The sequence below is a fragment of the Camelus ferus genome, chromosome 23, assembly GCF_009834535.1.
Source record: "Camelus ferus isolate YT-003-E chromosome 23, BCGSAC_Cfer_1.0, whole genome shotgun sequence".
Classification (NCBI taxonomy): Eukaryota; Metazoa; Chordata; class Mammalia; order Artiodactyla; family Camelidae; genus Camelus; species Camelus ferus.
In genome coordinates, this window is record NC_045718.1 from 13,703,204 (window position 1) to 13,717,057 (window position 13,854).

At 41.6% G+C, this 13,854-nt stretch overlaps 1 protein-coding gene across 6 annotated transcripts; it reads left to right on the plus strand.

Moving 5' to 3' along the window:
* Positions 1-553: 553 nt before the first annotated feature.
* Positions 554-13,586, plus strand: TMEM183A (transmembrane protein 183A). Of its 6 annotated transcripts, none has more exons than XM_006178176.3 (8): positions 554-772; positions 970-1,059; positions 1,852-2,019; positions 5,640-5,799; positions 6,738-6,918; positions 9,471-9,551; positions 11,172-11,327; positions 12,618-13,586. In XM_006178176.3, exons 1-8 carry the CDS (start codon positions 664-666, stop codon positions 12,801-12,803), a joined length of 1,131 nt encoding a protein of 376 aa, XP_006178238.1. In that variant the 5' UTR covers positions 554-663; the 3' UTR covers positions 12,804-13,586. The 6 variants fall into 6 exon arrangements, with proteins under 6 accessions (XP_006178238.1, XP_032322609.1, XP_032322608.1 ...); XM_032466718.1 differs by having other exon boundaries at positions 564-772; positions 5,643-5,799; positions 11,180-11,327; XM_032466717.1 differs by having other exon boundaries at positions 565-772; positions 11,180-11,327.
* The last annotated feature ends 268 nt before the right edge of the window (positions 13,587-13,854 follow it).

Genomic DNA, 13,854 nt, shown 5'->3' on the forward strand with positions numbered 1-13,854 from the left:
TCCCTTGCAGTTCTGTAACCTTCACTCGGAGATTTGCCTCAATACAAAGGAAAGACATTGTTCTTTCCTCATCAATCCTTACAGTATTTAGTTTAGAGGATGGTGGTAAATAAAAAATCATTTAGGAACCCCTCCCCCAACTTTGAGAATTCAGAAATTTGTGGCTTTTGTGTACGAAATTAGAGTGAAGACTCTTATAGACCCATGTTGGAATAGCAGGCGCTCCGTCTACGTGGCCTGAGGGGCGGAGCACGAAGACACTGCGGGTCTGGGGTATTGAGGTGAACGTGGAGTGTGGACAGAACCGGTAGCATAAAAATCGAGGAGCCCAGAATATAAGTTCAGTTCTAATCAACGCAGGTGTGGGTTTCGGGTCGGAGACACCAAACCATCGTACAACAGGTCCGGCAAAAACTCACGCTGCCCAAGACCACAGCCACAGACTCTTACACAAAGTAGACGCAGGCTGGTCTATAGGCGCCGGATGATGACGTACTCGCTAGGCCAGATGGTGATTGGCTTCTGAAGAGGGGCGTCGGCCGCCAATGCGCTACGGAGCCTTGGCCTAAGTCCTCGCGAGATCTGGGGCCTTAGGAGCGGTATGGCCGCGGATCCGGGCCGAGTTGGCCCTCAGCTCCCGGATCTGGCTCTCTGGCCTGAAACATGGCCCGGGGTCCTGGCCCGCTAACCCAGCCTCGCCCCGAGACGGTCGCCATGCCCAAGAGAGGGAAGCGACTCAAGTTCCGGGCCCAAGACGCCTGCTCCGGGCGAGGTGGGCGAGGGGGCGGGGGCGTTGAAAGGCTTGGGGCTGGAGGCCGGGAGGGGGCTGGAGAGCGCAGAGGCGTGTGCTCGCCGGCCTGCGAAAGGAGGGCGGCTGGGGCTGGGGGCTTGGAGTGAGCAGGAGTTCTTGGTGGGGAGGAAGCTGAAGAGAGAAAGCCTCTTCCGTTGAGGATTGCTGCTGTGTTTCAGTGACCGTGGCGGATTATGCCAACTCGGATCCGGCCGTCGTGAGGTCTGGACGGGTCAAGAAAGCGGTCGCCAATGCTGTTCAGCAGGAAGGTAGGCTTCCGATGAGTCTTTTCAAGCTCGGACAGTGAAGACAGAACTAAGTGTTTTATTTTCCTGGGATTCTGCCTCTGTTTTTCTTGCAGTCCTTTGGGTATCTTCCCATAAGGATGTTTGCTCTCCTCGATGGTTACTTACAGATTTAGGGGAGGGGAAGGATTAGCCAAGAGCAGTAGCAGTTTCTGTAACAGGAATATTTTACTAAAAATATTTCCGTTAAAAAAATTTTGCATACTCTTCTGTAGTTTCCACTGCTTTCTTCCTGGTTATTAATCTTTTTCCTGTAGTTCATATATATGCTCCACTTAACTCTGCAGTTTGCTTCTTTGTGTAATAACCTTGAAGTATTCATTTTCTTTTCCCATGCTTTTCTTACTTCCAGGCTCACGGGTCCTTGAGACTTGTGTTTTTCATTGTATGTAATGTCTCCAGACCGGGTATAGGCTTAAATTGGATTCAGTTCCTCTCAAACATTGATCCTAAGAATTTATGCAAATGAGAATAGCATTCACCTTTTGTTTTTACCCTGCAGGTTTTATAATGGAAGAATAATTCATTCCCTTTTTCTTCAGGTCTGAAGCAGTTTCTGCAATTTTGGAGTCATTACCCATTACTTCCCAATTTATTTAAAATACTTTTTTTTTTTTTTTTTAAGATTTTCAGCTTTCTTTAGAAGATTCTCAACACTGCTTTTGCATCCCCCCCCCCTTTTTCTTTTTCCTTTTCCTTTTCTTCCTAAGCTCTGCTAAGTACTTGCCATCTCATTCTCCTCTTATTTTCTTCTAGTAAAATCTCTTTGTGGCTTGGAAGCCTCCCAGGTTCCTGCAGTGGAAGCTCTTTCTGGAGCTGGTGAGCCCTGTGACATCATTGACAGCAGTGATGAGATTGATGCCCACGAGGAAAGCATCCATGAGAGAGCTGTCTCCAGAAAAAAGAAAAGCAAGAGGCACAAAGGTACAGGGCTTGTTCTCTTTTAGAGCACTAGTCCTAAATGTGGTGATAATTTGAAGCCATCACTTTCTCAGTAGCACAAGAGGTGATAGCAGCAAAGAACCAGTTTGGATCTTAGTAGTGGAATAAGACTTTAATATACCAGGGCCTTCTACTTATGTCTGCATTTGAGAGGAAGGGAGACTGATAACAGTCAGTAGATTTCTGGAGTTATGAACTTGATTATAGTAGTGGTTAGAGTAGCCATTTATTGAGAATATGTCATTATCAGGTAAAACCCATGTAGCAACACGAAAACAAAAAGCTTTTGCATTTCTGTATTTCTGAATGTGTAAGGTGGCAGAGTTGTTGCAAAACTGCTTTCCCAAATATATGGATTGTATATAATCAGTTTCATTTCAGCTAAAATTAGATATTATAATGGACTTTGAAGTACTCTGCAATTATTAATGCCTACTTTATGTGTAGTAGGTACTACAGGGAAGAGAGAAGTATGTGATATTTATGTCTTAGTGGTAATAAAACTGACACAAATGAAACAAGGGAAAATAAACTAACAGTATATAATGTGCCGACCCATCATTCACTGGTTTGTTCTAGACTTAATGAATCAGACTCTCTTGGGACAGAGCCCAGGATACCTATTCTTTTTTTTTAATTTATTTATTATTTTATATTTTGTGGGGGGACGTAATTAGGTCTATTTATTTATTTTCAGGGGAGGTACTGAGGATTGAACCCAGGACCTCATGCATGCTAAGCATGCGCTCTACCACTTGAGCTATACCCTCCCCTCCAGAATACCTCTTCTTAAAATTAAAGTGGTTCTGATGATCAGCTTAGAGTTAGGGGGAAGCTAATATAATAAATGATATGTGTATTTTTGGTTTCAGATCTACCAGAACTTTCACCTCTACTTGAGAATCAGATAACAGACTTTTGCATTCATTAAACTATATTGAAATAATCAATAAATTAATGAACTTACCGTATTTGCAATTATACCAATTATTGTCAATGATACCCCTCTTTTCCAGAACCCCAAAATTCATAAGTATTTCTCACATTTCTTTGTTCCTTAATTTCTTGCTTGAAATCACCATTCAATTAGAGATTTCCCTTGATTTTCCATTTGATTTTTGATACATTTCACAGAAGAGCTTATGGACTTTTTAAACCTCTTTATTGAGATAAAATTCACCCCTTTAAAGTGTACCATGCACTGGTTTTAGTATGTTCATAGAGTTGTATAGCCATCAACATGATCTAAGTTTAGAACATTTCTATCCTCCCAAACCTGTTAGCATCATTCTTCATTCTCTCTCAACACCCTCCCACCCACCCTCGCCCTAGGCAACCACTGATCTAATTTCTGTCTCTGTAGATTTGTGTATCTGGTCATCTCGTATAAATGAAATCATATATTTGTGGTCTTTTGTGTCTGTCTCCCTTGACTTGACATAATGTTTTCAGGGTTTATCCATATTGTAACATATATCAGTACTTCATTCCTTTTTATTGCTTTTTATTTGGCTACTGTGAACACTCATGGACAAGTTTTTGTGTGGACATGTATTTTCATTTCTGTTGAGTAGGAGTAGTATTGCTGGATCACATAGTAACTATGTTTAACTTCTGGAGGAATTGCCAAACTTTTTTATGAAGTTGATGTTTCATATTCCCGTTGGCAATGAATGAGAATTCCAGTTTCTCCACATCTTATCAACACTTGTTACTCTCTAACTTTTTAAACTGTAACTATCCTAGTGATATGAAGTGGTATCTCATGGTTTTGATTTGCATGCTAATGATGTTGAGCATCTTTTATGTGCTTTTTGGCCATTTGTGTATCTTCCTTGGGGAAATGTCTATTCAAATCTTTTGCCCATTTTTAAATTAGGTTATCTTTTTATTACTGAGTTGTAAAATTCTTATGTATTCAGGAGACCAGTCACTTACCAGATATATGATTGTGGTTTATAGACTCCTAGCTATAGTTCATCTTTTACTTCCTTGCTCTACTTTACCCCCGTTAGGTTCCTTCATTCTCACCTGACTGGCCTTTTTTCCCCCCCCTCTTTTTTCTTTTAGCTTTTTAAAAATGAAACATAAACAAAAGAAGAGAGAACAGTATAATGAATCCCACGTGGCTATTACATAGCTTCAACCGTTATCAACTCATGGCTGTTTTTGTTTCAGTCACTACTTCCCTGCCCTCTCCCCCAAAACACACACACACCACACACACACTTGATTATTTTGAAATAATTTCCAGATATCCTATTAATATCTGTAAATACTTTGGTAGTTATTGCCAACAGATAAATGCTCTTAAAAAATTATCATGTCTAAAAAAGTAAACAGTAATTTCTTAATATCATCAAAATCTTGTTAGACTTGTCTCCTTAATGCCCTCACATGTGTTTTATTTTTCTGAATATCCAGGCTTCATATTAGCTGTTTATTTCATTTGGAATACTTTTCCTCTTAACCTGTGCCTGTCAGAATTTTTTATGTCCTTCATAGCCTGTCTCCGTGAAACTTTACTGATTCCATTTCCTACGTTTTGAAATTTCTTAATAATTATGTGTAAAACTTTGATCATTTTTGTAATTCCTGAATTCTGTCCCTGAAGACAGAAGAATTTTAATAGCCCTCTGCTTTGTAAAGGTCCTTAAGGGTCTCAGTGGGGGAAATTCTGATTGTTGTTTGCCTTCTCTTTCAGAGAGTGACTTAATGGGGAGAAGGGGCCACAAGTAGTAGACTGAGCCTTAAAAGGTTACTGGAGATTTCAAGAAAGTGCAGGAACCAGAAAAGAGGTGGTTGTTTTAGAAGCATTGGTTTCTGTTATGAAAACCTAAAGTGAGAACCTGATTGAGTCACTGAGCGGCAGGAAGCAGCTAGAAAAACAGAGGCAGCTTCCAGGAGGTGGTTATAGGGTCTCTTTCCCAGGAAACAAAGAAGGCTGGGGTTTGATGAGTTCTATGACTAAATCTCATTGCAAGATTAGGGTTAGCCCAGATTCAGTTATCTTTATGGAGTATACATTTTTATTTGAACCTGACCTGGATAGTGGACCTCAGGATCAAGAGAATTAACACTGATGAGGTCTGGAGATTTCCTCATCCCATCTTAAGATCAGTTTTGTTTTTTAAATGACTGAACTGAAGAAAACGTTTGGTGGATGGAGACTGCAAGTGGAACCAAGGGCAGAATGTATAGTGCAAAGTGGGGAAATCTGGGTCCTGTTTACCCTGACTGCATGCAAGCTTCTGTTTTCTTACAGTAAAATGGGCACAGTGATATTTTCCTTATTTCCGTTGAAGAATTATTAGAATTGAATGATATAATGTATGCAAAGGTACTTTGAAAACTTCAAAATATTATGTAAATAATTATTCAATAAAGGCTTTAAGAACAAGACCTCTTCCCTTGGGCAACAGGAAACAGAAGTTTCCAGCAGGTAGAAGAAGCAGGAAACGATGGGTGTGAGAGACTTCCTTGGACCCATTTAAACCATTTTCTTAGCTGTGCCAGCCCTGGGAGAATTGTAATGATTGGGGATCTTTATATATATGTATAATAGAAGGTCAAAGGTTACTGTTCTTGTTTTTCTGTTTCAGAAGACCTGGACGGGGCTGGAGGAGAAGAGTACCCCATGGATATTTGGCTGTTGCTGGCTTCCTATATCCGTCCCGAGGACATTGTGAATTTTTCTCTGATTTGTAAGAATGCCTGGACTGTCACTTGCACTGCTGCCTTTTGGACCAGGTTGTACCGAAGGTGCGACTACAGAGAGCTCCCTGTGCTATCTGTGTAGCTGGTTGCATTGCTGTTTGTGACTTGGAGCTACTCCCTGGATGGTGACCTCTTTTCACTTTGTCTGCTCCATGCCTGGGCATGAACCTGACTTTGGACTCCTTGAGCCCCTCTTTAATTTAAAATTGATTATTAATTCATCCAGGTAACTGTCTTCTCTATGGTTGTCCCCTTGCCCCCATCCAGTATCCTTACTTTCAACAAAAAGTAAGGTCTCAAAAAGAACTGTTTTTTTAACTTTTCTTCAAAGGTTTATCTCTGCTAGAGTTTTCAAAAACTATAGGTGCCCATCTATTTATCTTTCCAACTGCATTAGTTCTAAGATTGGCTAGTCACCTTGAAGTATCATATAGTGTTTGTATCTTTGCTGCCCTGGCACAGTTGTAGTGGTAAGAGGGGTGAATGAGGTGATTAGTAAGAGGGCTAACTTTTGATGCTGGGTGCAGAGGGATCGTGCAGATTGTACACCATCAGTAAGGATGTGGTGGAAGGGGACATTGAGGTGGTAGGGAGCAGAGAACGTACTGAGATATGTGACAGGAGAACCTGGTAGCTCTTCCCCAGTGCAGGTTCTTTTTGAGCAACTGAAGTATGTTGTACTGGCACCAAGTCAGACTTGCCCTTTTTCAGACTGAAATAGTGAGGATTTAAAATTTTTAAAACAATAAAGAAGCACAGGATTCAGAGTATATGTGAATTGGATTTTGCATAGCAAAGAAGCAGCAGTAGCGAGAAGTTAAGGAGATGGTGCTTTGTGTGTGTGTGCGGGCACTGGGAGAGACTAACTACTGGCCAGTGGAATTGTACAGTAACGTGTGTGTGGAGCCCGGGAATCCCAGGAGACTGGCCGAGAGCAGGAGAGACGGGTCACTTACTGGGAGGAGTAATGTGTCATGTTTCAGGCACTACACGCTGGATGCCTCCCTGCCTTTGCGCCTGCGACCAGAGTCAATGGAGAAGCTGCGCTGTCTCCGGGCGTGTGTGATCCGATCTCTGTACCATATGTATGAGCCATTTGCTGCTCGCATCTCCAAGAATCCAGCCATTCCAGAAAGCACTCCTAGCACATTAAAGAATTCTAAAGTAAGTGGGGAATGAGTGTCGGGGTTCAACAAGTGGACTCTCGGATGCTGGGCCTGTTAGCACAGCTTGTCTCCAGCTTCCCTGACGGAGCGTGCTAGGGCTGTGGGTACCGGGCTGCCCGGGCACTAATGTAGACCCTCTGGGCTCGGGGTATCACTTCTCCGACACGTTCCTGCTGTGCTGGGCTGGCTTATGTTGTCTTTACCTTAAAGCATTCTTGTGCTTTGAGCATATTCCTTGTCTCTTTGTTTTAATTTATTTTGATGCATTGTACATTGGACCACTTTAGATGGTTTTGATGGCTTGGGCTAGGAAGAGCACAACTCAAAGGTAGAAGTAAACTGTAATTCTTAAAAGGTGCTTTAAATCATAAGATATAACACGAACAGCTTACTAATTTTCTCTTTCTAATATGGCCTTGACATCTGGGGTTTCCCTTTTTTGTTGACCTTCTTGAAAGATTCTGGTGTAGACGTCTTCAGCATTTGCTAAGTGCACACTACTGCCAGGCTCTGGGTAGGTGTTTTCTGAGACTAAAGGTGCTCCCGCTCACAGACTTGAGCACTATGAAATTCGTCCTATGTTGTAGGCCTTTTTCTTTTCTCTCTTCTCTCTCTCTGTTTTTTTGGTGGGAGGAGGTAATTAGGTTTATTTATTTATTCTTAGAGGAGGTACTGTGGATTGAACCCGGAACCTTAAGCGTGTTAAGCAGGCGCTCTACCACTTGAGCTCTACCCGCCCACGTAGGCTATTTCCTACATCTTGGGATTTCTCTAATAGCTGCACGCATACGCTGTATTCAAGTCTCTGGCCTTCCTTTGATTTGGAAGTAGGTCTGTGAGCCTTTGGTCCGTTCTCTCCTTTTTTCCCACCACAATGAAATACGTAGTGAGCACACCTTTGCCCAGCTTAGCTGGGAGAGCAGGTGTGATTGTTTAGGCAAGTTGATGTCTCAGCCTTTTTCTCATTCAGCTAATACTGTTGTCTAAATTTTGAGTCTTTTGAGTTTGTAATTTTTATGACTTGGTTCCTGCCCGGAGTCTGGTGTTCCATAACACTTCTTGTTCTATTCTGTTCTGTTTTGATGGTTTGGATGTTACATAATGATTCTTTTCCCCTAGTTCAGCCCTAGTGTGATAATATTCTACCTGATACACATTGAGTTAAAAGGGTACAGTTGAGTTCAAGATCATCGTGGTTCCCCCAAGGGTTGCAGACTGAGGTGGTCAGGGCTATTGGCTGAGCCCAATTTAATATCAGATTAGCTGATGGATTTAGGGCAGGTGTAGAATGCTGCGTGAGTAGAATTTCATCCCTTCTTGTAAAATGAGTGGACAGTATATCATCTCACATTTGTAGTTTTCCTCTCCCAGAAACCTTTGATTGTATCGGGCTAACTGTGGTGAGGTGGGGGTCATCCCAGAGCTAACCCTGCCAGGTGTGAAGCCACTGCTGGGAGCAGAGCAGCGTTGGGCAAACTCCTCATGCTTGACACGTCCTAGCGGCTCCAGTGCACAATGCAGGTGCTACTGCCTAAATCTAAAACCCCTACGTCTTCACGTTCTTATAATGGAATATTAAGTTTCTCAGTGGACTATAAAAAGTCAAGGTGGTGATAACTGAGGTCTTAATCCAGGTGGTTAAGCCTTGGCCACCTGACTGCTGCTTTTGTGCCTGTTGTTGGAGGTCTTCTGAGGATGGGGGACCTGCAGTGGCAGGTGTCCCATGCATGGCCTTGCTAGTCTAACCACAACCGCATGGCACTGTGCCAGCATGCCTAAAGGAAGCTGTCCCGTGTTCCCGGACTCTGCCTTTTCGTATTTGATTCTCCCTCTCTCTCTTTTCAGTAGCATAGCTTGTGTGGGACACTGGAGCCGCTGTGTTGGCAGCAGAAGTGTTTGCCCCTTAAAGCCAAGCCCATTATTTTTGATGGACAGCAGGACGTACAGGGCATGTCTGGAGGGCAGGACAGCTGGCACGGCGGACGACCCACCCCTTGTCCCCTGGGAGGTACTTAACTTCTTGTGTTAACCCTAGCTGTAGCCTGGCTTTCCTTGAGGGGCTTCCTGTAGGCCGAATTCAGCTCAGCTCTGTAGTTCCCATACCGGCTGTCTGCTCCCAGGAGATCCTGGGTGGTCTGCTCCTGTTACAGAGCTGGCTGTCTCTGCCTGCCTTATGGCTTTGTTGTCATCTTGTCTGGTGGCCACTGGCTGCCCTTATATTTTAATAGAGGCATCAGAGAATATGCCCCAGTCTCTAGAGACCATGTTTCCGTCCTTAACGATGAGAACAATAGGGGTTGACTTATTGGTACCTCTTCTCTTTACTGAATAGCCCTGGGGCTGTTCGCCAGTGTCAGATTGCGGGGTGGGGGTGTCTTTATCTGTGCGAAAGTAAAATCTCAGCATTGGGACCATGGCTGACTTTAGAGCAATCAAACAGAAAGCTTTTTGCTGACTTTTAAAAAAATCTTATTTTGACTTTTTCTCTCTTTTCTTTTATTTATTTATTTATTTATTTTTGTTTATTTTATTATTATTCTTTTTTTGCAGTGCTTACTTTTCTGGTGCAGAAAGATTGTTGGAAACAGACAGGAACCAATGTGGGAATTCAACTTCAAGTTCAAAAAACAGGTATCTGGTTTTATCATCTCTTTGTTTTTCAGGTAGTATCTTGTTCTGATGTTGCTAGACATAAAATTGCCTCATTAAAGTCAGATGATACACATCAAAACTTACAATAATGCCATAAAAGAAAAGAAAGAAGGAACTATTTTAATACGAAAGGGACACAAAGATTTAATAGAGTAAACCTTGTGTGGATCCTGGATCAAGGAATAATGAGCTATAGAAGGCGTTTTTCATACAATTAAAGAATTCTGAATGTGCTGTGAATGTTAGATGACATAAAATTATTGTTAATTTTCTTAGGTGTGATAATGTTATTAAGGTTATATATGTGTCTTTATTCATGTTAAATAAAGGTGGAATGCCAGTGTTACTTTCAAATGGCTTTGCCTCTCTCACCCCCAAAATTCATGTGATTTATTTTATGTATGTGTGTGTATATATATATATGTATGTGTATATTATATATATATATAAATATAAAATGAGAGATGGGGAGAGAAAGCAAATATGGCAAAAGCGTGGTGGAGAATATAGAGGAGTTTACTGCACAGTTTTTTAACTTTTCTGTTTATTTGAAAACTTTAAAAGTGGGGAAAAGGGAGGGGAAAAGAGGAAAAATTGTTATAACAATGTACTGAGGTTATTTGCCTAAAACCTTTTTTGTTGTTCAAAGCAAATGTACTTGGAAACAACAGTAATTCACATGGTTTTATATCTGAGGCGATTTGCAGAAGCCATAGGGAGAGGGACTGCCAGGAGTCTGTTTATAAGAAAAGTAGAAAAGATTCTACCTCTGTGTCTGCCTTTTGCTTGGCGTGTGCCTGGGATCTCGGCCACGGGGAGGACCTGTTCTGCTTGTCTTTGCTTCTTGTCCCAAGCAGCCTCATTTCTTCAGTCTGTGCCCCTGTTTAGTATCTCATCAAGATGACACATTACAAATAAAATTAGTTAGCCCTCACTTGATGACAAGTGTGTTCCAGGTAAGTTTGTAAGGAAAGTAAATCATATTTTTCCATTGATTTTTCAAAAACACGGTTCCAGGGGGAAATTTTGGCTCTGATCATTTACTTTTAACAAGATGTCCCCAGTCCGTGATATCCATCAGGTGTTGGTAGAAAGTCCAGCACAGCACTTCTCTGGGAGGGGCCGAGTCTCGGCAGTGCCTATTAGCTAGGACCGGAACGAGCGTGGGAAGGTGATGCTCAGATTTCCCTCCAGCTCTGATTCTTGTGACTCGTGTTTCATGGGGCCTGGAATTGGATGGCCACGTCTGTGGAAGATGCGCTTTAGATCCTGACAAGTTGTAAGGACTTTGTGATCTCTCAAATATTGGAGAGCCTCTGATAGAGTTACAAGTTTTCATTTCTTATCAGATGGTGGGAAACACCATCTAAATGAAGCATGCACCCATTGCCACCTTTCTTACCCAAATGTGTTTCCCCTTCCTTTCAGAGGACAGGTTTTCCTTGATCTGTATAGAATCTGAAATGTATATAAAGAGAGAAGAAATGAAAAACTGGATCTCAGTAGCTATCGTTAAGGCCTAGTTTCATTTTATTGGTGGAGTCTCAGAGCCATACACACTTCCTCGAAGCCATTACAGTAATTCTCAATTCTCTCCAGTCCCCTAGATTAAAGAGCAAGTGTGTGGGAGGACTGCAGCCTCCCGTTCAGTACGAAGATGTTCACACCAACCCGGACCAGGACTGCTGCCTGCTGCAGGTCACCACGCTCAATTTCATCTTTATCCCAATTGTCATGGGGATGATATTCACCCTGGTAAGTGGAGACGGGATGTCACCCTCCGCTCTTTCATAGACTCTCACTGTGCCTAGGATTCAAAAGAAATCTGTCAACTTAACCATTGAGGAAGAAATCTTCGAAGAATAATTTTAAACAAAATCTGAAAGCAGACTTGTATATTAGGAACAGGTAGATTTGGGGAGAAGTTAATTATGTCTATGAAAATGTTCTACCTCTGTTTCCTTCTCTGTAGTGAAAGGAATGTTTTTGCATCTCCTGTGTAGTGCTCATTACTGTTTGAGAAACGTTATCCCATTAAGGTTAATAGTGAAGTGGATACATGAACACTGTATGTCAGAACCCTAGACATACACGTGGTATCATAAATGGAATATTAAAATGTAGGGTGACCAGCTCTGTCCTTTGTGTGATGCTGTGACATTCAAGGCTTAGCTAAGAATTAGATTAGTAAACAAACAAATATGCCTCTGGCATGCTTTCCAAGTTTTTAACAATTTTCACTGTATTGGCAACTGGAGAGTTTATGTAATTTATCCTTTCTATATTTTTAGGCTTATGTTCAGAGATATGCTTTTCCCCCCCACCTTTATTTTTTTAAGAGTAAAATAAATAATGCATGTGAAGAATTTAAATAATGCATAAATACATTGAGAAAGTAAAGGTGACTTAGACTTCCACTCTCATATAATTGCAGTTAACTTTTGGGGAGCTGTTCTTTAATATATCTGCTAATATACACATGTATACACTCACTCTCTTACATAATTTTGTATAATTGAGATTATGTCATATCTTTTTTTTTTGTAGGCACCTCTCATTAAGCCACACTAATGAGTTAAACTCCATATACTTCATGCTCATACAATTCTATATAGGTCTACATATACATAAACATATTTAGAGATTTTGTGGTTTAATTTACAAAAAATATGTGATCAGATGTGTTTCATCCATCTTGCTTGACTTGCTCAACAAATCCATCAAGATCCCTTCATCTCTTAACAGCTCTAAACCAATTTTTTAAAATTGTCATTGATAGTCATCTATGTGCATGTATCCTAATTTATTCAGACATGTGAGAGGCTTTTTTTTTTTCAGCACAGTTTAACTATATGAAGCTAAGAAAAACTTACTAGAATCACCCTTAATTTTTAATTTCTTTTCAAAGGTGCTGGTAGTGTAACTTAGAGATTATCTTGTGGCCCGGTCTGTCTGTCAGTGTTGTGTAGGCTGTCTCATTTCAGAGTGAACCACAGGAGGACAAAGTTGTTTAATTCAGGTACTGAATTTACTTCTCCCTCCCAGTTTACCATCAACGTGAGCACGGACATGCGGCATCACCGAGTGAGACTCGTGTTCCAGGATTCTCCGGTCCACGCTGGTCGGAAACTGCGCAGTGAGCAGGGCGTGCAAGTCATCCTGGACCCGGTGCACAGCGTTCGACTCTTTGACTGGTGGCATCCTCAGTATCCGTTCTCCCTGAGAGCATAGGTGCTGCTTCCTGTCACCAGGGGCAGCCCTGAGCTGGGCCAGTCCAGTTGTAATCAGATTCCAGTTTGGAAGGAGTGGCTAGATTGTATATCTGGTCAGTAATGCACGTGCTCATCAGGTGTCTGGGGCTCCTGTTAGGGAGAGAAGGATGGAATCAAGAGGAAGAACACTATGGTTTATACACATATTTTAATGTACGATTTTGCATTTGAAAGGAGAGGCCTGCCCGACTTCCTGTGTTTAACCCCGTTTGGTGCTACTGCGTTTGTTGCTCTTTATTCTTTTCTCCCAGCAAACATGGGTGATCCTGCCCTAGGGAAAAAGTAGACTTCCGTCTCCAAACAAGGAAATTTCAGCATTTCCTTATGGATCAGAGGAACCTTAGAGGCCTAAAGTTATTGTTACTGTTATTTCAGTTTAGCCACTCCTCAAATTCAAGTGAATATTTTCTCTTCTCCCTTTACCCTTCTCCAGAAATAAAGCAGGTGACAGGGTTTTCAGACTCTTACAATATTGACTTGTGTATCTGTCTTCAAAAATTTTTTGGATATTTGTCACATATTCTTTTGCCAGTTTGGGATTTTAGGTATGTTTTTTGCATGAAGCTGATAGTAATGATGATGATGATTGTGTGCCTTCGGTACTATGCTAGGAACTTCCCATACTATCTCTGGTTCTCACAGTCCTACAAGGTAGGTGATACTACTCCCATTCTTTGGTTGAGAAAACTGAATCAGTGACTTACCCAAGACCGTTAATATCCAATAAATGGCAGAGCCGGGATTCTGACCCAGGTCTTTTTGCTGCGTCACAATTAAAAAGGTCAGTCTCATTATTCTCATGGTAGATGGTGGCAAAAGGGGGTAGGCAGAGTGTATGTAGATGAAAAGGTAAAAGGGTGAGTAAAATTAATTTCGGTATACCTTATCCCTAATCAGCCTGTAACACGTATAAGATTGATGAATCTTTTAAACGCGTTTCTAAGTAAAATATAAAACAAACCAAGAAAGTTATTGCAGGAAGAATGGTGGTATTTTCCTTGAATTGTTAG

What these genes read in the sequence shown, in the direction of transcription:
- TMEM183A (XM_006178176.3), top strand. Translation starts at nt 664, where the DNA reads ATGGCCCGGGGTCCTGGCCCGCTAACCCAGCCTCGCCCCGAGACGGTC. An exon ending in TGGACCAGGTTGTACCGAAG is followed by an intron (nt 5,800 to 6,737) that starts GTGCGACTACAG and finishes GTCATGTTTCAG; the next exon opens with GCACTACACGCTGGATGCCT. An exon ending in ACTTCAAGTTCAAAAAACAG is followed by an intron (nt 9,552 to 11,171) that starts GTATCTGGTTTT and finishes AATTCTCTCCAG; the next exon opens with TCCCCTAGATTAAAGAGCAA.